This window comes from Mustelus asterias, chromosome 1, assembly GCF_964213995.1.
Source record: "Mustelus asterias chromosome 1, sMusAst1.hap1.1, whole genome shotgun sequence".
Classification (NCBI taxonomy): domain Eukaryota; kingdom Metazoa; phylum Chordata; class Chondrichthyes; order Carcharhiniformes; family Triakidae; genus Mustelus; species Mustelus asterias.
The window spans coordinates 125113818-125135173 of NC_135801.1; the positions used below are offsets into that span (position 1 = coordinate 125113818).

The 21356-nt window shown below is 43.4% G+C and overlaps 1 protein-coding gene across 1 annotated transcript in view; it reads left to right on the forward strand.

The window, feature by feature from the left end:
* Window positions 1-7105, forward strand: part of adamts6 (ADAM metallopeptidase with thrombospondin type 1 motif, 6) — a 268724-nt gene extending 261619 nt beyond the window's left edge. The window contains exons 24-25 of the mRNA XM_078218220.1: window positions 2987-3143; window positions 5878-7105. Coding sequence (XP_078074346.1) covers window positions 2987-3143; window positions 5878-5987 — 267 coding nt within the window. The 3' untranslated portion in view covers window positions 5988-7105. The remainder of the gene's footprint in view (window positions 1-2986; window positions 3144-5877) is intronic.
* Window positions 7106-21356: the final 14251 nt, after the last annotated feature.

Consider the following 21356-nt stretch of genomic DNA (forward strand, 5'->3'; position numbering starts at 1 on the left):
ATTGTTATCAACTACAGACTGATTGCTTGATTTACTGAAATACGTTAAAGCCATCTCCAGGATTTGGAATATGAAGCAGATTTGGGGCATGAGAGAATTACCATTCACTATTTACATAGAATTACAGGGCCGGATTCTCTGACCTCGCTCGCAGCCGGATTCTCCCTTCCCGCTGCAATGAATGGAGATTTGGCTGAGCGTCAAATTCTCCATCCTTGCTGGCAGTGGTGGTGGGCGTGAACAGTCGGAGAATTCCGGCAACAGAAGCTGTCGTATAGAAACAGACCATTTATTCGAAATAGTCAGTGTCAGTATTTCTATTCTAGTTACCTTTTGCCACCATGTCTGATATTGCTCTATTCCCTTCTCACTTAGGTATGCATCAAGCTTCCACTTAAATGCAGCATGCTATCTACCCCAACCACTCCATGTGGCAATGAATTCCACATTCTGTCTACCCTGTGCAATATTCACATTCTTTATTGAATTCATTTTCACCCACAGGCAGTGGAGCTGCTTCAATATGTTTGCCCTGGTTCTAAGTAAGACTTTAATCAGCTTATCTTTGATGGTGCAACAGAAGCTTATGAGGCTTTTATTAATGAGGTCTGGATGTGTGTGTAATGCTTATAACTCAAGGAGTGATGACAATAGTTCCAAACCAATATCTATTTACATCTTTACACTTAATTCAAAAAGTGTTTTCCACAAAGGAGCTGGTGTTCTTATATTAATGTGATTTTCCCTCACTTAAGTTCATTCTGGTCTTCAGTAATTTTAGTAGGTGGTCAGTTACAGATTGAAGTTCTTTTCCCATTGCTGCTGTAACAATTTTGCTCGAACTCCCTCTACCCACCCACCACCAAAAATTCACCATTGCTAATGTTTTGGGGTGTGAAATTAATTTTTTTGGACTCATCAATGTAAGTGATATTTTCTTACTCTTCAATTCTCTGCCCAAAGGCAGGAGCTTGGTGATTATTTGCTGCAAAAGGGGATGAGGAGGCAGGCCCCAAGATTGCTTTGGCTGAATGGGGATCAAACCCTGTGCTGTTGACATTAATCTGGTGAGAGTTTTAACAACACCAGGTTAAAGTCCAACAGGTTTATTTGGTAGCAAATACCATTAGCTTTCGGAGCGCTGCTCCTTCGTCAGATGACGTCATCTGACGAAATCTTTTGACTTGCTCATTATTACTTAATTGATGTCAGCTGGTCCTAAATTGCAATCCAGGACAGCACATTTCAACATGGGTCAGTGTTCTGTATCATACTTCAAAACCCAGACTGAGGAACAAGACTGAAACTGTCTGACCACAATCCTAAAACCAACACTAAGGAGTCTACATCCTCAAACCAGAGACCACATTTGAAATGCAACCTACGCTGACATTTTGATAGATTGCCTTTTATTACATTTAAGGAATCCAAGCCAAACTGAATTTCTTGGTCAGAAAATGCTACAGTCTCGTACGGATGAGTTTGGTACACACAAACTAAACATTATTCTCTTATAAGTTTGCGATAGTAAGAGGAAACACTCCAATGTGTCATTGATGTATATTATGAAACCTTATTTAAGAGTATGCAAATTTATGGACTAATCATAGAAATATATGATTAAGCAAAGTAACATGTATTTATCGTTGATATGCAACATTAGTATGAATAACTGATGTGGGGCTTGGGGGAATTTTAAGGCCAAAGACCACACAAAGTATTGCAGATCCATCCATTTTCCATTAAAGTACCTTTTAGAATGTTAAATTTGAAAAAAAACTTATAAAGGCAGCATGAAAAATGTGTAGGTTAGGTGGATTGGCCATGCTCAATTGCCCCTTAGTGTCGGGGGATTAGCAGGGTAAATACATGGGGTTACGGGGATAGGGCCCAGGTGGGATTGTTGTTGGTGCAGGGTCGATGGGCTGAATGGCCTCAGTCTGCACTGTAGGGATTCTATGAAGGTCACAGGTTACACTATACTGGAGCAGGCTGAAGGGCAGGCTGCACTAGGTCAGGCGAAAACATGGTCAGCCAAGGGCCAGGCTACACCGTGGCTGGCTGAAGGTCAATCTATGACAAGGCAGGATGAGTGTTGGGCTACACTGGGGCAGGCCGAGGGTCAAGCTACACCGGGCAGCTGAGGGTCGGTTCTACATGGCAGGTCAGTGTACACCAGAGACAACCTACACATAAGAACTAGGAGCAGGAGTAGGCCATTTGGCCCCTCGAGTCTGCTCCGCCATTCAATAAGATCACGGCTGATCTTTTCATGGATTCAGCTCCACTTCCCTGCCCGCTCGCCATAACCCTTAGTTCCTTTACTGTTCAAAAATATACCTATCCTTGCCTTAAAAACATTCAGGTAGCCTCAACTGCTTCACTGGGCTGGGAATTCCACAGATTCACAACCCTTTGGGTGAAAAGTTCCTCCTCAACTCAGTCTAAATCTTCTCCCCCCTTATTTTGAGGCCATGCCCCCTAATTCTAGTTTCACCCGCCAGTGGAAACAACCTCCCTGCTTCTATCTTATCTATTCCCTTCATAATTTTATATGTTTCTATAAGCTCCCCCCTCATTCTTCTAAATTCCATTGAGTATAGTCCCAGTCTACTCAGTCTCTCCTCATAAGCCAACTCTCTCAACTCCGGAATCAACCTAGTGAGGGCTGGTTCAGTGCCTGCCATTTCCTGAACCACCTCTAGCCAAAGGATGTGGAACCCATCAGTATTACTCAGATGACTGACACCATAAATTCAGCTGAATCAGCGGCACATCCTTTCAGCCAACTGAATTTCCACCTTGACACACCTCGGCTGCTATACAGTCAATGCTTTCAGTAAAGTTATCAAAAAGAAAACAAAGCTTTAGCCCTTTGCAAGATTAAAGTCAAAACATATTTTAAGCTGAACATGTTTTCATTATCTACTTGCAGTCTATGAATGGTAAGTATTCAACATGCATTTTTGTTCCTTATTTATTGCAGTGTTCTGCACAGTGTGGTCTTGGCCAGCAGATGAGGACAGTCCAGTGTCTCTCATATACGGGTCAACCATCTAGTGAATGTCCTGAAACCCTTCGACCACCCTCAATGCAACAGTGTGAGAGCAAATGTGATGCTACTCCCATCGCCAATGCAGAAGGTTGGTACTAAAAAATACACAAGTGGATTAAACGTTACTTCAGGAAATACTTTCAGGATCCCATCAATTTGAATTGTTTCAGGTGTTTTTTTATGCACAAGATTTCTGGTAAGAGACACAGAACTTTCTAAATTGCTCCAGTGTGGTGTGTTGCTTGCTGATTCAAATGCATGGATGTGCTTGTTGTGCCAGCAACGTTTCTGCCAACTGAAAACATTGGCATTTGAAAATATTGGCTTCTAAAAGGAAACAAATTTGTGGATCATGCTTACGTAGAATTTTGAAAAGGAACAGCAGATTTATGTCAATTGACGTAGGCTTTCTATTCCAAATGTCAAGTGGGAAAAATTAGATTCTTCTACTGGTAAAGGTCAGTCCTTTGAAGTATTTAATTCATTGACACTTACTTTGACACACACCATTTTGATAGTTAATTACAAAATATTCGCAGATTTTAACAACTTGGATGATGGAAAATAAAGAACCAAACAGCCTAGACACATTTATTTTTTATTTAAAAAAAACAACCTGAACAATTGCTTTGTTCTTATTTTGAACTACTTGCACAGCCTTTTTCTTCAACACTCCGTGTTTAATTACAGATATGTGCTTCATTTTGGAGCAGTTTGGGCAGTTGCAAACAGTCAAAATAAGTTTCCTACAATAAATCACTTTTAAAAAAATCATTTTTGGAGGAAATGTCTGTATGTTTTCTCAGCTGATGACAGAAGTGAGGCTGCATTTAGCAAAGCAATTTCAAACAGTTGTGAAAGTTTATACCAATGACAGACATGCTGTTGAACTCAGCATCTGTTTGGGTTCTTGAGTTATGCTTTTTGAATTACGGTATTTGTTTGAAGCCAGATTTTGAAGCATTGCTTCTGTTAAGTGTACTGTTACGTTTGGTGTTGAGACTATATTGTAATACAAACACCAACAGTCCAGCCTGAACTACAGTGTATGAAATACAGTTCTGTTCCATTTCTTTTAAGGTATGTGTGTGGCTACAGGATCCAGACAGTGCAAGGTCACCTGAAAATTGAACCAAAATTCCATTTTAATCATTTTTCATGCAGTTTCAAATTTCCTTGTAGTTTATGTAGTGTGTTCATGTACCCCTCACAGTAGCTGCCAATACTTCATCATTTGCTGTTTATTGTTTTGAGCGTAACGTATATCCTTGGCATATTCCACATCTGTAAATCAAGAGGTGGATATTCTTTACGATTCATTGATTCCAGACTAAGTATCCTTCAAGCAATTGTTAGGCAAATTCCATAGAGAAAGTTCCACACACGGTTCTTGTGCATTTTACAAAAGTAAATCATAAAAAATAAACCATGAGTGTAGCTTATCGAAAGTAAAAATTGGAAAATCTTGAAATTAAAAAAAAGCAACAGCGTAGTGACTAACTGGAAGAGAAAGAAATGTTAACGTTTTGAATGGGATCATTTATCAAAACAAAAAGCTTTTCTTTGTTCCGAAGAAGTTAATTTTGACATTGGTCTGAATTTTACGCTCTCCCACCAGCAGGTTTTTAGGTGGGGAGAGCATGAAATTGCAGAGACAGGATTCCCTCCGGATTCCCAACTGCCCAACTGGCCCGACCATACAGTGATTTTACACTGGGGCAGGCAAAACCTCAGATGGGAAGCCCACACTTGCCTCAATTGAGGCCCTTAAGTGGCCAATTAATAGTTGTTTCCACCTTGCCTCAATTTTTAGGCTAACAGGATCATTGAACTTCCATGAGAGATGGCTGGAAAGAATCAAAGTTAGATCTCGAGTGGGAAAGGTGGGGTGGTAGCGGGTGCGCCTCCATCAGAAGCCCCTTTTGATTTGAGGTCCAGTGACTGGTGACCTCTGACCATCTCTACACCCCACCCCGGCCTCTCCCGCAAGACCCCCATCATCCCCCTTGAAATCCTAGGCCTTCCTTACCCTCCCTGCCCTGGGACCCTTTACATTTGTCCTCTGGCTCTGGCACTTAGGCTCAGGAAGTTCTGTGCAGATCCTCTTCTGTCCACAACAGCGCTGTCTTATTGACCAGCTCTACAAGGCAGAAGTCCCACCTGCAGCTAATCAATGCTTATTAGAGTGTATATTGGCTGTGGAACAGTCTTTGAGGATGTATTCCTCGTCGACTCTTTGAATGGTGGGAGGTGAACCATCATCATCTGAAAAACTCAAGCCATTGTTTGATTGCTCATATTGTATTCTTCCCAATGCTGAAATCGGAATCTGTTTTAAAGGGAGTCAATTTAATATGGTTGGACAAAGGAAAATATGTCAAAAATACGAATTTCACTGTTTTTGAAAACTGTATGAGTTGCCTTCAGCATGTGACCAACCACCAGTTCTCATAGCAACAAATTATAGGGTAAATTCCACTGAGGATCTGCACTCAATGGCAGATGGTTCATGAAACCAGAGCTAGAACATCTCCAATCTCTGCTTCCTTAAAGTGGGCTCCTCACAATGAGTACAGGATTGGGATAGTTATCCAGCTATGTGCATGATAGGATAATGAAAATGCAATGTAATGTTTTTTTTTGAATAGCTTATAAATTAGAAATAAAAAGAGCGGAACAAATACCACAACAGTTGATCAAAGATTTGTTTCATCCATCTGGAGGATAAATAAGATGCTTCTAGTGGAGGCACGTTCATCCTGGAAGTGATTCCTTGTCGGTTTGTTGTCTTACTCAGTGTTGTCAATTCTTTTGCTTCATAGAATGCAAAGATGTGAACAAAGTGGCTTACTGCCCACTGGTGCTGAAGTTCAAGTTCTGCAGCAGAGCGTACTTTAGACAGATGTGCTGTAAGACCTGCCAAGGACATTGACCCGAAACAAGCCTCGTTAATTCTATCATGGAAGACGTGCCTGCCCTGATTTCACACAATGGAATGGGATTTGATGTCCCCACAAAGTCTTTACCCTGTGGAAAATGTAACCACTGGTCAGCTTCAGCTGACAATAATTTGCTGTTATTTTAACTTCTGTGAAGTGGGATTTTTAAAAAAAAACAAAGGTGCTGGACACAGAGAGGAGGAGATGCCAGTTCTCAGTTTTCTGCTAAGCAACATGAAAAACACTCAGCTGTAAAGAACATGCATGGTCACTTGAACAAATTGAATAGTTGGTTCATCTCCAGGGACCAGAAAGTTAACGTAATATATATTGGACCTAAATAAGAGAGCGAACAGTTTGTATATGTTCAAAAGCTGATAAAGCAGAAAACATTAATTATCTGAGCTTGCCTAGCTGTATAAAAACTCCGAAAGATACATGTTTTCGATACACTTCAAAAACGTTACAATTATTTATCTCACGTAACAGTGACCAAAAAAGTTTTATAGTATCAACTGATAAGTTATTTAAAAAAAAGAACCAAAAATGGAACACATTTATTCTGTATGTGGTGCTAAATTTCCAGTGCTTTCTGCTGAAATGCTATTTTCAAGGATAAATGGTTTTTAAAAAAAAAATTATGCATCTGCCCTGGAATCCTAAATCGGGAGAATTAATCCATTCTGTAAATGAAAGTGAAGAAAATCATTAGTCCTGTGGCGATTCAGGAGTGCATCAAAATCAATGAAGGTTTCTTACTGCCAGCCAGAATTCAAAATTAAGGCATGTTGACAAAATAATTTTACCGTGATTTTATGTTCACTAGAAATTTTTAATACAATAAAAAAAAGGGAAACACTGATGTTTCTGCTGAAGCCATTATAAAGTAAGGGGTGGCAAAGATCATGAACTCGAGCACTGCTCTGCCAGTGTAAAGGATGCCTGGAGCTCGAATTCGACCACTTTCCCCACCTTTGTTTACGCTACTGGTTTTGGAGTGGCCTCGACCACACAGGCATCCAGTTTCTTAAATCAGGCTCCATTCAAGCAGTTCTGCTCAAGACCACCATGCTAGGCACAACGCAAAGACAGACTATCCACTTTGAAATGAGTCACACCTTTCAGCAAAGCTTGTAATAAAAGGAAAGGAAATAAATGCTCCAGATGCTTCTCTGTTTCAAAAGGGGAAACACCTGTTTCAGAATCATTTCTGTGCTGCTAAACAGACAAATGCAGCCAAAGAATATTTGCAAAAGAGAAAATATAAATGGTGTTAGAATATTTAGGTAGCACTACTCTCACTAGGAATATTAAGCAACACATTACGTTTAGATTTGACAATGTATTGCTACCTTAATTATATTTAAATGTGAAACCACATAGTATTTGTACACTAAAGCTTAAAAAACCCAGACATGATTCCAAAGCCCAATGCTAGCAGAGTAAATGGCCTAACTTGATTAAGGACTCGATATTGAGGTAATAAAAGAGGATACTTGTTCATATAACTATAGTACTTGAAAACTTGCAATTTGCAGCAGGTACTTTATGAATGTGCATTTGTGTTGGACTGTGCCTCTTTTGTCTAGTGCAATGAACCTATCTTAAGTGAGAATATTTGTAAATCATTGTGTACAAAAACCATTAACATGCAAAACAGGGCACTTTTCATCAGTTAGGTGAGATTCTGTAGATTTTGAATGAAACAAATGTTTGGTAGAGTACATTTATTTTCATTTCAAAAGAATTATTTTAAAGTAATTTTCATGAAAAAATGTGATTTTTTTTAAATAAAGAGAACTAACCAGCTAACTATACATCACAAAAATAAATAAACAAGGATGTGATTTGTTACACAAAAATGTACAAATTGACAATTTTCTGGTCTGGCAGTCTGCACGGGAAATTGTCACGTCGCACATTTGGTCTGAAGTCATAGCTATGAAAAAAATCCTTTCTGATGTAAATACAGACCAACAAGGTTTTTTTTGACAATCTGTATATGATGTTTTGCTGCACACTTGGCCATGAAAATCCTGTCTGTCATCTACTACCTCTTGACAGTATTCTTAAACAGCTTTCCTCCACAACTGGCCATCAAACACCTATCACTAGGCTTGCTTAACAAACTAGTCCCAAACATTGGACGTCTTTCTAAATGAAACTAGTCAGTCTATCTTGGTGCTGTCTTACCTTGAGAGGTCTAAGTTATCAAAAAGGGAATGCTGTTGCTATGACAATCCCAAGAATGGGGCCCTCATACTAGTGCTTTAATACTCCAGGGCATGAGTGCGTTTATCAATAAATGTTACATTTCAACAAGGAACTTTATTTAAAGAATTCTTTACCTCAGATTAGGTATTTACATTGCAAAGATTTGTTTCCACAGGCGTATTTTTGTTCTGTGGTACTGGTGCTATATAAGCAGGGAGTTGAATGTATATCTACATATAGAACAGCACTGAGAGTGGAATGAAAGCAACTCCCTCAACCAATATTGGATTGCATTATTAAAGGGAACAGAATGCAAAATGTACCTGAATTAATAAACTGAGAGGAAAAAAAAGCTGAGAAAAAAAAACTTCAAACTGGGACCCAATGTGGAACTGAAATTGGACCGGAAAGTTAAAGAAATGTGTTCAAATAGCACAGTGCATTGCTGCTGCTACTTTGTAGCCACTTTAATATAAAAGTTGGATCCTTTCTGTAGTTTTCAAACTGATAACAAGAAATAATTGCGCGAGCTGTAAAGGAGTTTGACAGGCCTGCCATTCCTGAGAAGAACAGTACATTGTAGCCAGTACGATGAAGAGCCCAAGGCACACATTGCAGTATTATCAGCATCTGGTCATAGAGACTGAGAAAGGACTTGTCCACAGGTATACCCCCAAGGTGCATACTTCATGGAGCGATACACTTAATTATGGATTCTATTAATCACTGAATGTCACATAAATATCCTTATCCAGAATGGAAACTAGCATTGTATTATTGTGATTAGTTGCTTATATTTTATATTCAGTATTAATGTGGTACACTGTTACTAAATATTTTCTTTTTTGTAAATTATATGCTAATTTATTGCCATGTTTCAAGACACTTGTTTTACATTCATTTAACTGCATATATTGAAAGGTAGTACTGAATGCAGTGAAATGATATTCCATATTTGTGACACAGATTGTTTTCTTCCCTAGGTAATTTAAAACAATAAAAATGCAGCTTCTAAACATAGAAGAATTCCTGTCAACCTGTTGTTTATTTGGTGAATTGCATATGAACCTAGGAACTTACGAATTAAAAGTGGGAGTAGGCCATTCGACCCTTCGGGCCTGCTCTGATATTTGACATGATCATGGCTGATCTACTGCAGCCTCAACTCCACTTTCCTGTCTACCCACTATATCTTTGACCTACTTGTCAATCAAGAATCTATCTAACCTAGCCTTAAAAATAAATGACCCTGCCTCTGGCATTGTCTGGGGAAGTGAGTTCCAGATTCACAAACCTTTGAGATAATAAAGTTCTCCTCATCTCTTAAATAGAAGACCCTTTATTTTAAAACCGTGTCCCCTAGTTCTAGTCGCTCCCACAAGTGGAAGTTTCTTTCAGCACCCACTCTGTCAAGCCCCCTCAGGATCTTGCATGTTTCAATAAGATCACTTCTCATTCTTCTAAACTCCAATGGATACAGGTCTAACCGGTCCAACCTTTTCTCATTGGATAACCCGTCATCACAAGAACTTTTGTTTACAAGGTAGACCAGATCAGATGCATCCAAGGACACTGAAGGAAGTGAGAATGGAAATTGTAGGGGTGTTGGCCATAATGTTTCAGTCTTCTAGACTCATGGGAGGTGCCAGAGGACTGGAGAATTACAAATGTTACGCCCTTATTCATAGTGTCATAAAGGTTTACAGCATGGAAACAGGCCCTTCAGCCCAACTTGTCCATGCCGCCCCTTTTTTAACCCCTAAGCTAGTCCCAATTGCCTGCGTTTGGCCCACATCCCTCTGTACCCATCCTACCCATGTAACTCTAAACGCTTTTTAAAAGACAAAATTGTACCCACTTTTCCTACTACCTCTGGCAGCTTGTTCCAGACACTCACCACCCTCTCTGTGAAAAAATTGCCCCTCTGGATCCTTTTGTATCTCTCACCTCAAACCGATGCCCTCTAGTTTTAGACTCCCCTACCTTTAAGAAAAGATATTGACTAGCTGATCTATGCCCTTAATTATTTTATAGACCTCTATAAGATCACCCCTCAGCCTCCTACGCTCCAGAGAAAAAAGTCCTGGTCTACCCAGTCTCTCCTTATAACTCAAACCATCAAGTCCCGGTAGCATCCTAGTAAATCTTTTCTGCACTCTTTCTAGTTTAATAATATCCTTTCTATAACAGGGTGACCAGAACTGTACACAGTATTCCAAGTGTGGCCTTACCAATGTCTTGTACAACTTCAACAAGATGTCACAACTCCTGTATTTGATGTTCTGACCAATGAAACCAAGCATGCTGAATGCCTTCTTCACCATTCTATCCACTTGTGACTCTACTTTCAAGGAGCTATGAACTTGTACCCCTATATCTCTTTGTTCTAAAACTTTCCCCAATGCCCTACTATTAACTGAGTAAGTCCTGCCCTGGTTCGACCAAAATGCATCACCTCGCATTTATCTAAATTAAACTCCATCCGCCATTCATCAGCCCACTGGCCCAAGTGATCAAGATCCCATTGCAATCCTAGATAACCTCCTTCACTGTCCACTATGCCACCAATCGTGGTGACATGTGCAAACTTACTAACCATGCCTACTAAATTCTCATCCAAATCATTAATCTAAATGACAAATAACAGTGGACCCAGCACCGATCCCTGAGACACATCACTGGTCACGGGCCTCCAGTTTGAAAAACAATCCTCTACGAACACCCTCTGTCTTCTGTCATCAAGCCAATTTTGTATCCATTTGGCTACCTCACCCTGGCTCCCTTGAGATTTAACCTTATGCAACAACCTACCATGTGATACCTTGTCAAAGGCCTTGCTAAAGTCCATGTAGTCAACATCAACTGCGCTGACCTCATCTACCTTCTTAGTTCATAAAACTCAATCAGGTTTGTGAGACATGATTTTCCACTCACAAAGCCATGCTGACTGTCCCTAATCAGTCCTTGCGTCTCTAAATGCCTGTAAATCCTGTTTCTCAACATACCCACTACAGATGTGAGGCTCACTGGCCTGTAGTTCCCAGGCTTTTCCCTGCAGCCCTTTTTAAACAAAGGCACAACATTTGCAACCCTCCAAACTTTAGGCACCTCACCTATGACTATCGATGATTCAAATGTCTCTGCTAGGGGACCCGCAATTTCCTCCCTAGCCTCCCACAGTGTCCTGGGATACACTTCAGCAAGTCCCGGGGATTTATCTACTTTGATGCCCTTTAAGACTTTCAGCACCTCCTTCTCTGTTATATATACAATCCTCAAGACATCACTATTTATTTCCCCAAGTTCCCGAACATCCATGCTTTTCTCAACAGTGAATACTGATAAGAAATATTCATTTAGGATCTCACCCATCTCTTGCGGAACTGCGCATAGATGACCTTGTTGATCTTTAAGAAGCCTTACTCTCTCCCTAGTTACTCTTCAAGTCTTTATGTATTTGTATTATGTATTTGGATTCTCCTTTGCCCTTTCTGCCAAAACAATCTCGTGTCCCCATTTTGCCCTCCTGATTTCTCTCTTAACTCTACTCCTACAGCCTCGATATTCTTCAAGGGATCCACTTGGTCCCAGCTGCCTATGCATGTCATGTGCCTCCTTTTTGACTAGAGCCTCAATATCCCGAGTCAACCAGGGTTCCCTACTTCTACCAGCCTCTTCATTGTAAAAGGAATGTGCTTACCCTGAACCCTGGTTAACACACTTTTGAAAGCCTCCCACTTACCAGACATCCCTTTGCCTGCCAACAGACTCCCACAATCAACTTCTGAAAGTTCCTGTCTAATGCCATCAAAATTGGCCTTGCCCCAATTTAGAATTTTAACTTTTGGGCCAGATCTATCATTCTCCATAGCTATCTTAAAACTAATCGAATTATGGTCACTGGTCCCAAAGTGATCCCTCACTAACACTTCTGTCATCTGCCCTTCCTTATTTCCCAAGAGGAGGTTCAAAAAAGGTTGTAATGATAGTGCCAGCAATTACAGCCCAGTCAGTTTAGCATCAGTCATAGAGTTGTACAGCACCGAAAAAGCCCTTCTAAAAGCTTGCTCCCCACTGAAGCACATGGAATTCAGGGAAACTCAGCAAGATGGATCCGAAACTGGCTTGGTGAAAGGACACAAGAGGTAGTGCTAGAGGCTGTTTGAGTGACTAGAGGCTGATATCCAGTGGAGTACCACAATGTTCAATGCTGGGTCCCTTATTGTTATAAACATAAATGATATAGATAATAATGTGGGAGAATGATAAGAAAGCTTACAAATGACACCAAGATTGGTAGGGTGGTTAATAGTAAAGAAGGTCATAGGTTACAGGAAGATATAGATGGGTTGGTCAGATGGGCAGAGCAGTGGCAGAAGGATTTAACCCTGATAAATGCAAGGTGATGCATTTTGGAAGAGATAACAAGACAAGGGAGTATTTAATGAATGGCAGGACACTAAGAAGCTCAGAGGAACAGATGGATCTTGGGGTACTTATTCACAGACCCCTGAAGGTGGCAGAGCAAGTGAATAAAATAGTTAAGAAGGCATGTGGGACACGTGCTGGAAAATGGGATTAGCATAGCTTTAGTGGTAGTTATTGTCGGTGCACACTCGATGGGCCGAACGAAGGAAGTGAGAATGGAAATTGTAGGAGTGCTGGCCATAATTTTCCAGTCTTTTCTAGACTCATCCCATTTCCGCTAATCCCATTTTCCAGCACTTTTCCCATATGCCCCTTCATGATTGACCCCTGAACCAAGGGGAACAACTGCTTCCTATTCACTCTGTCCATGCCCCTTATAGTCTTATACCTCAATCATGTCCCCCCTCAGCCTTTTCTGCTCTAGAGAATACAATCCAAGCCTATCCAGTCTCTGATAGCTCAAATACTCCCATCCTGGTGAATCTTCTCCATACCCCCTCTAGTGCAATCACATCCTTCCTATAGTGAGGTGACTAGAACTGCACACCATACTGTGGCCTAACCAATGTTTTGTACAGCCCCAACATTACCTCCTTGCTCTTATACTCTATGCCACGACTGATAAAAGCATGTGTCCCATATACCTTCTTAAGTGGACCAAAACTGTACACAGTACACCAGATGTGGTCTCAATTGTACAATTGTACAATTATACAATTGTAGTAAAACTTCCAAACTTTTATATTCCATTTTGCTTGCAATAAATGATAGTATTCCTTTTGCCTTCCTAATTACTTGCTGTACCTGCCTACTAACTTTTTGCGATGCATGTACCAGGACACCTCTAAACTCCAAGTTTTATGATCTTTCTGTATCTAAATAATGGACTGATTTTCTGTTTTCCTGCCAAACTAGATGAGTTCACATTTTCCCACATTATACTCTGTCAATTGTTTGCCCACTCACTTAAATCCCTTTGTAAATTATTTATGACTGCTATCGCAGTTTACTTTTCACCTATTTTTGTGTCATCCACAAATTTAGCAACCATACATTTGGTCTCTTCATCCAAGTCCTCGATATAGATTGTAGCTAGTTGAGGTCCAAGCACTGATCCTTGTGATAATCCACTAGTTACAGCTTGCTAACCCAAAAAATGACCCAATTATTATGAATCCCTGCTTCCTGATCCTTTATCCATGCTACACCGGAAATAACCATTGATATGACACCTTATCCTTTTGGAAATCCAGGTACATCTAAAGGTTCTCCTTTATCCATGCTATTCGTTACCTATAAATGGTGGCTCAGTGGTTAGCACTGCTGCCTCACAACACCAGGGACCCAGGTTCGATTCCAGCCTTGGGTGACTGTGTGGAGTTTGCACATTCTCCCAGTGTCTGCTTGGATTTGCTCCAGGTGCTCTGATTTCCTCCCACATTCAGAGATATGCAGGTTAGGTGGATTGGCCATGGTAAATTGTCCCTTAGTGTTCCAAGATGTGTAGGTATGGGGAATTTGTGGGGTAAATATGTGGGGTCATGGGGGTGGGCATGGTAAGATGCTTTGTCGGTGAGTCAGTGCAGATTTAATGGGCCAAATGTGGTCTATATGGACTTCAGCAAGGCGTTCGATAAGGTCCCCCATGCAAGACTTCTTGAGAAAGTGAGAGGGCATGGGATCCAAGGGGCTGTTGCCTTGTGGATCCAGAACTGGCTTGCCTGCAGAAGGCAGAGAGTGGCTGTGGAGGGGTCTTTCTCTGCATGGAGGTCAGTGACCAGTGGAGTGCCCCAGGGATCTGTTCTGGGACCCTTGCTGTTTGTCATTTTCATAAATGACCTGGATGAGGAAGTGGAGGGATGGGTTGGTAAGTTTGCTGACGACACCAAGGTAGGTGGTGTTGTGGATAGTTTGGAGGGATGTCAGAAGTTGCAGCGAGACATAGATAGAATGCAAGACTGGGCGGAGAAGTGGCAGATGGACTTCAACCCGGATAAGTGTGTAGTGATCCATTTTGGCAGATCCAATGGGATGGAGCAGCAGTATAAAATGAAGGGTACCATTCTTAGCAGTGTAGAGGATCAGAAGGACCTTGGGGTCCGGGTCCATAGGACTCTTAAATCGGCCTCGCAGGTGGAGGATGCGGTCAAGAAGGCGTATGGCGTACTGGCCTTCATTAATCGAGGGATTGAGTTTAGGAGTCGGGAGATAATGCTGCAGCTTTATAGGACCCTGGTTAGACCCCACTTGGAGTACTGCGCGCAGTTCTGGTCACCTCATTACAGGAAAGATGTTGAAGCCATTGAAAGGGTGCAGAGGAGATTTACAAGGATGTTGCCTGGATTGGGGGGCATGCCTTATGAGGATAGGTTGAGGGAGCTTGGTCTCTTCTCCCTGGAGAGACGAAGGATGAGAGGTGACCTGATAGAGGTTTACAAGATGTTGAGGGGTCTGGATAGGGTGGACTCTCAGAGGCTATTTCCAAGGGCTGAAATGGTTGCTACGAGAGGACACAGGTTTAAGGTGCTGGGGGGTAGGTACAGGGGGGATGTCAGGGGTAAGTTTTTCACTCAGAGGGTGGTGGGTGAGTGGAATCGGCTGACGTCGGTGGTGGTGGAGGCAAACTCGTTGGGGTCTTTTAAGAGACTTCTGGATGAGTACATGGGATTTAATGGGATTGAGGGCTATAGATAGGCCTAGAGGTGGGGATGTGATCGGCGCAACTTGTGGGCCGAAGGGCCTGTTTGTGCTGAAAAAGAAAAAAAAAAAAAAAATGGCCTTCTTCTGCACTGAAGAGATTCAATGATTATACTCGTTTGGTAGTATAGGACTTGAATATTGTGGATAAAGACATTTTCTTTTGAAGCTTTTTGTCTTGCACTCATCAGGACAATTCTCAAGAATACCAATGTCAGTAGACACAACAAATTTATACTGAATGGGAAGAGAGTTCTGATTGGTTGGCAAGAGGGCTTTAGTTGATAGAGGTGTTGCTGTGGCAAATGATGGTGACTGACAGTAGTCTGCCAAGCATTGTTTGAAATTTAAACCAGGTGAAACTTCTGAGTGGTGGGAAGAGCTATTTGTTAGTTGTTACTCTCACGCTAAGTGAATATGACTATCAATTAATGCCTGGTGTTCAAACTTACTCCTGTGAGTTTATAAAATTAGCATTTAAAGTAAATATTTTAGGTCTTTGTCCAAATTTAACTTGCAATTTACATGTTTCTGATTCATGAGGTCTATGTCCAATTTGCAATTTGAGATCTCATCGAATGCAATAATCACAAAGTTTAGTACAAGTGAAGGATAATTTTGCACTTCCAACTCATTCATCCATAAAAATCTAAAGCTCTGAAGAAGAATCATACAGACTCAAGACATTAACTCTCTCCACAGATGCTGCCAGACCAGCTGAGATTTTCTAGCATTTTCTGTTTTTGTGTCATAAAAATGTATTGTTTATGCTGCCAATGTAATGAACTGAGGCAGTCTATGTCCAAATGCAGCAAGACCTGGACAACATCCAGGCTTGGGCTGACAAATGACAAGTAACATTTGTGCTACACAAATAACAGGCAATGACCGTCTCAAACAAAAAAGAATCTAACCATCATCCCTTGACATTCATTGGCATTACCATCCTTGAATCACCCACCATCAACACCTAGGGGATGGCCATTGACCAGAAACTGAACAGAATTAGCCGTATGAATACAGTGGCTACAAGAGCAGTTTGGAGACTAGGCCGCGATTCTCCCATTTGCTCCCGCCACTTTTTAGGCAGGTCCTGCCGGGAGATGCACGCCTGCGGCCTTGAACCAGGATTTGCGCATGCACGGAGAATGCATGAGCCTCTCCCAGAGCCGGCGAGCAGTCGCCGGCCAGACCACGCTGGAAACCGGTGGGAAGGCAGGTAAGTAATTTAAATCTTTTAAAAATCTATTTTAACTCTGCAGATTTGTTAATCATCGGCCTATCAAATCTCCCACCCCGCCAGGAGTATTTCATTCCGGTGGGGTTTAGACTAGCTCCCCACGTTTGGGGAGCTAGCGGGAGACCCCACCAGAATGAAGGGGAGGCAATCGGGGTCTCCCAGGGTGTCAGGTGGCGGTGGAGTGAGCACCCTGGCAATGCCAGCCTGTGCCCCCTGGCACTGCCCAAGGGGCAAAGTGCCCATGCTCAGGAGGCACCTTGGCACTGTCCACCAGGCATCAGGCAGTGGAAGGGGGGCGGGGCCTATTGTGGGCAGGGCCTAGGTGTTATTGGTGAGGGTGGCGGGTCCCGCTGCCACTCTGCATTGGGATCGGTCTGCAATGGAGGGAGGGCAGTGATTGGGGTGGGCTGGGGGAGTGGTCTGCAGGGGGGGGCCTGCCTTTGGGGGGTCTGATCCCGGGGGGGGGTCAGCAGGAGGGGGGTCTGCCGGGGTGAGGGTGGGTGGAGGGATCGTCACTGTTGGGGGGGTGGGACCTGGGCATCGGGGCATTCCAGGACGTGGGGGGGGGGGGCATCAGGGCTGGCCCAGGAATCATTGTGGGGGCTGTGATCGGGCCATGGGGGGGGGGCTGGAGGGCAGCACTGCGGGGGTCCCGGGCTGGCCAGCGGGAACTGGGAAGACTGACAGGTCGGGGCCACTGCGCATGCGCAGAGTTCCAGAACTGTCAGACTCTGGCTTGAATAGAGCCCCCCCCCCCCCCCACCCAACCCCCCCAGGGTTTTGTAATGAGATTCACGACTGAGATCTCTTCAGTGCACAGAGTGCGGAGATTCAGGCGAGAAGCTGAACTATCAGAACTGTCACGATCTAGAACGGTTTTCCCGCCAATTCAACACTTTTGGGAGAATCGCCCCCTCGGAATCCTAAGGCAAGTAATTTGCCTCCTGGCTCCTAAAAGCCTATCCACCATCTACAAGACACAAGTCTAGAGTGCGATAGAATACTCTCCACCTGCCTGGATGAACATAGCTCCAACAACACTCTAAAAGATCGACACCATCCAGGACAAACCAGCCGCTTGATTGGCACCACATCTACAAACATCCACTCCCTCCACCACCAATGTGTGTACCATCTACAAGTTGCATTGCAGGAACTTATTAAAGCTCCTGAGACTTTCCAAACTCGTGACTGCTACCGTCTAAGGACAAGCGCAGCAGACACATGGGAACTCCACCAACTGGAAGTTCCCCTCCCAAGTCACTCACCATCCTGACTTGGTAATATATTGCCATTCTGTCACTGTCCCTGAGTCAAACTCCTGAAACTCCCTCCTTTACAGCACTGCGGGTGTACATACACATCAGGGACTGCAGTGATTCAAGAAGGCAATTCATCACCACCTTCTGAAGGGCAATTAAGAGTGGGCAATAAATACTGGTCCAGCCAGCGATGCTTTAAATTGATTTAAATTCCATGAATGAAATTAAAATCCTCACTCTTGATTGAGCGGAGAAGGCTGAAGGAGGATCTGATTAAAGTGTGCAAAATTATGAGGGATATAGATAGGGTATACAGAAATAAACTTTTCCCCATTGTAGAGGGGTCAATAACCAGGGAGCATGGATTTAAGGTCAGGAGCAGGAGATTTAGAGGGAATTTGAGGGAAAACTCTTTCACCTAGAGGGTGGTGGGAATCAGGAACTCACTGACTGGAAGGGTGGTAAAGGCAGGAACCCTCACAACACTTCAGAAGTGACTAGATGAACACGTTAAATGCCATAGCATACAAAGCTATGGACTAAGTGCTGGAAAATGGGGTGCAAATAGCTAGGTGCTTGATGGCCAGCACAGACACAATGGGCTGAAGGGCCTCTTTCTGTGCTGCAAGACTCTATGGGTGGAATGTTACACCATTTTACGGCTGTTTTGTGGCAGGGAAATGTTGTAAAATCAGGCGCAAAGCGACTAGCACGATTGGTGCTGGTTTTCGCGACCTGCGTGATTTTATGACACCCGGATTTCCGGCATGGTCAGCCTCTCGCCAGAAATGGGTGAGGGGCTGATTAATTTATTTAAATTTATTAAAATAGTGATTTTCATGTGTTTAGTGAGCCCGGCGCTCAATCGTCCAGGCTCGCCTCCCTTTATGGACTTGCCAGGAGATTTCTCTCCGACGAGGAAAACACCTGCTCCCCATGAATGGGGAACAGTCGTGTTGGCCTCGCCGGTTGAACCAGAGGCCATTGAGGTCCCCCGGGGAGGCCGAGGGCATGGCGGGTGTGCCCCTTGGGCAGTGCCACACTGGCAGTGTCACCCTGGCACACCTGGGCAATGCCCACTTGGCAGTGCCAGGGGGGCTGGGCCAATGGGGGCAGGGACTGTTGGGGGTCTGTGGGGAGCAGTGTCTGTGGGGGGCAGATCAATGGGGGGAGGGGGGCCCACTGCCACTCAGCATGTGATCGGTGGGGGAGGGCGGCAGGGCCACGATTGGTGGGGGAGGGACGGGGCCGCAATCGGTCTGGGCGGTTCGGGGGGGGGGGGTGGGTAGCGGGGTCTGCAACTCAGGTCGCAGGCCCCTGCGATTGTGGGTGGGGCAGTTGCTCTTTGAGGCTTCCTGCAGTAGCAGGAGCCTGACAGCTCTCTGCCTGTCTGTCAGACCCCTGCTACTGTATATGCAATGTACAGCATCAGAGGTCTGCATATGCGCAATGCCTCTTTCTACAGGCTCTCTGGCGAGTTAAGGCCCACCCACAACCTATCTGGCGAGAAACTGACTAGCCCACCTTTTTAGAGATAGAATGCATAAGATTGGGTGTGAAAACGAGCCCAAAAAACGGATCTGGAACTCTCTCATTTTCAGACTAGCTGAACACTTAGAAAAGATCTCGTAAAATTCCTCCCTATGGTTGGAGTCTTACAGTTGTTCACACTGGCGGGATTTTCTGGTCACGCTGCAGTGAACAGAATTTGACTGAACACCTTATTCTCTGTCCTCGCTGCAGTGGCAGTGAGGCATGAACAGCCGGTAAGATTGCACCCTTTGACTCCAAAGTGTTTCCTTTTATTACACCTCAGAATGGTGAGAGCGAGTAGAATGGGCCTGTGTGCTGGACCTTGCGGAGGATTGAGAGTTTATCTGTGTGAGGCATCAATAGCCCTCACAGAAGCTCTGCTGAATCCATGCAGAAAAGATGTATAACTTGGCTGAGGTGCCCAGAACGATGCAACATAGGCCATTTTAGAGCTTGATCTTCCACACTCCGTATTGTAGTTGAGGCATGTCATTGAGTGAACTCCAAAGTTAATTTGTTATTTTTTGGAATGTTAAAGTTGTCAAGGGATATGGAGTTACAGTGGATGAGTGACAATCAGAAAGCAGTTACAAGAAGTTCCCTGATCGAGGTGCATAGAAGAGATATCTTGAGGGGCCAAGTGGTCTACTTATGCTATTCTTCTTGTTTCAGGTTCCACTTGAAAAAGCTCTCAGCAAGGTCTATTCCTCATTGGTATGAGGTGACTCCGATGCCGCCAAAGTATTATTTCATGTTGCATTTGATGTGCCATGCATACAGACTTGGTGAGAGCATGGGAAAATATTCATTTCTACTTTCAGATGACCTATGGGAGAACAGAATGCTGCACAGGTTTTGATGTGTGTAGTTAGTGCAAAGCGTCAGTATGTCAGCAGCTTGGTGCATGCAAAAGATCACTCCACCAGAAGGACTGATGCTAAGTAGTACAATTTAATCCAACTGTCATAAATCAAGGCACGGTAGCACAGCGGTTAGCACTGCTGCTTCACAGCTCCAGGGACCTGGGTTCGATTCCTGGCTTGGGTCACTGTCTGTGTGGAGTTTGCACATTCTCCTCGTGTCTGCGTGGGTTTCCTCCGGGTGCTCCGGTTTCCTCCCACTGTCCAAAGATGTGCAGGTTAGGTTGATTGGCCATGCTAAATTGCCCCTTAGAGTCCTGAAATGTCTAGGTTAGAGGGATTAGTGGGTGGGATATGGGGATAGGGCCTGGGTGGGATTGTGGTCGGTGCAGACTCGATGGGCCAAAGGGCCTCTTTCTGCACTGTAGGGTATCTATCTATCTATCTTGTGTGTAAACTATAATCTGTGTTACAAATAAAGAGCCCCAGCCTGCTAGACAGCAGAAGATTGAAAACAAAGTACACGTGAACTGCTCAGGGACCAGTGTTCTTGCGAACTGCGTAACTGGGGAAGTAGAGAGGGTTTTACGCTAAATAGTGGGGGCAAGGGATGAAATTTGTGAAGATGTGGTAAATCATAGAGCAAAGACAAGGCAAAAGAGAAAGATATTATTACGGGAAATGCAAAACATACTGTGACAGGAGATTACAAATTTAAATCAACAGACGAGACTAAAGGTTATAAAAATAATAAAATGCTAAAACTAAAAGTTTGGTATCTGAATGCACATAGCATTCAAAACAAAACAGATGAACTGAGAGTGCACATAGAAGTAAGTACAATTTGATAGCCATTACAGAGACATGGCTGCAGCAGGATGTGGATTGGGACCTGAATGCTGAAGGGTACAGGATATTTAGAAAGGATAGGAAGTGAGGGATAGGTGGAGGGGAGGCTCTGTTAGTTAATAATGATATTAGCACAACAGAGAGGGATGACCTACGTTTAGAAAACCAGGATGTGGAAATGGTTTGGATTGAGATGAGAAATGTTAAAGGTAAGAAGTGACTTGTGGGAGTCATGTACAGGCCCCCTGACAGCAACCACATGGTAGGTGGAGCATAAAG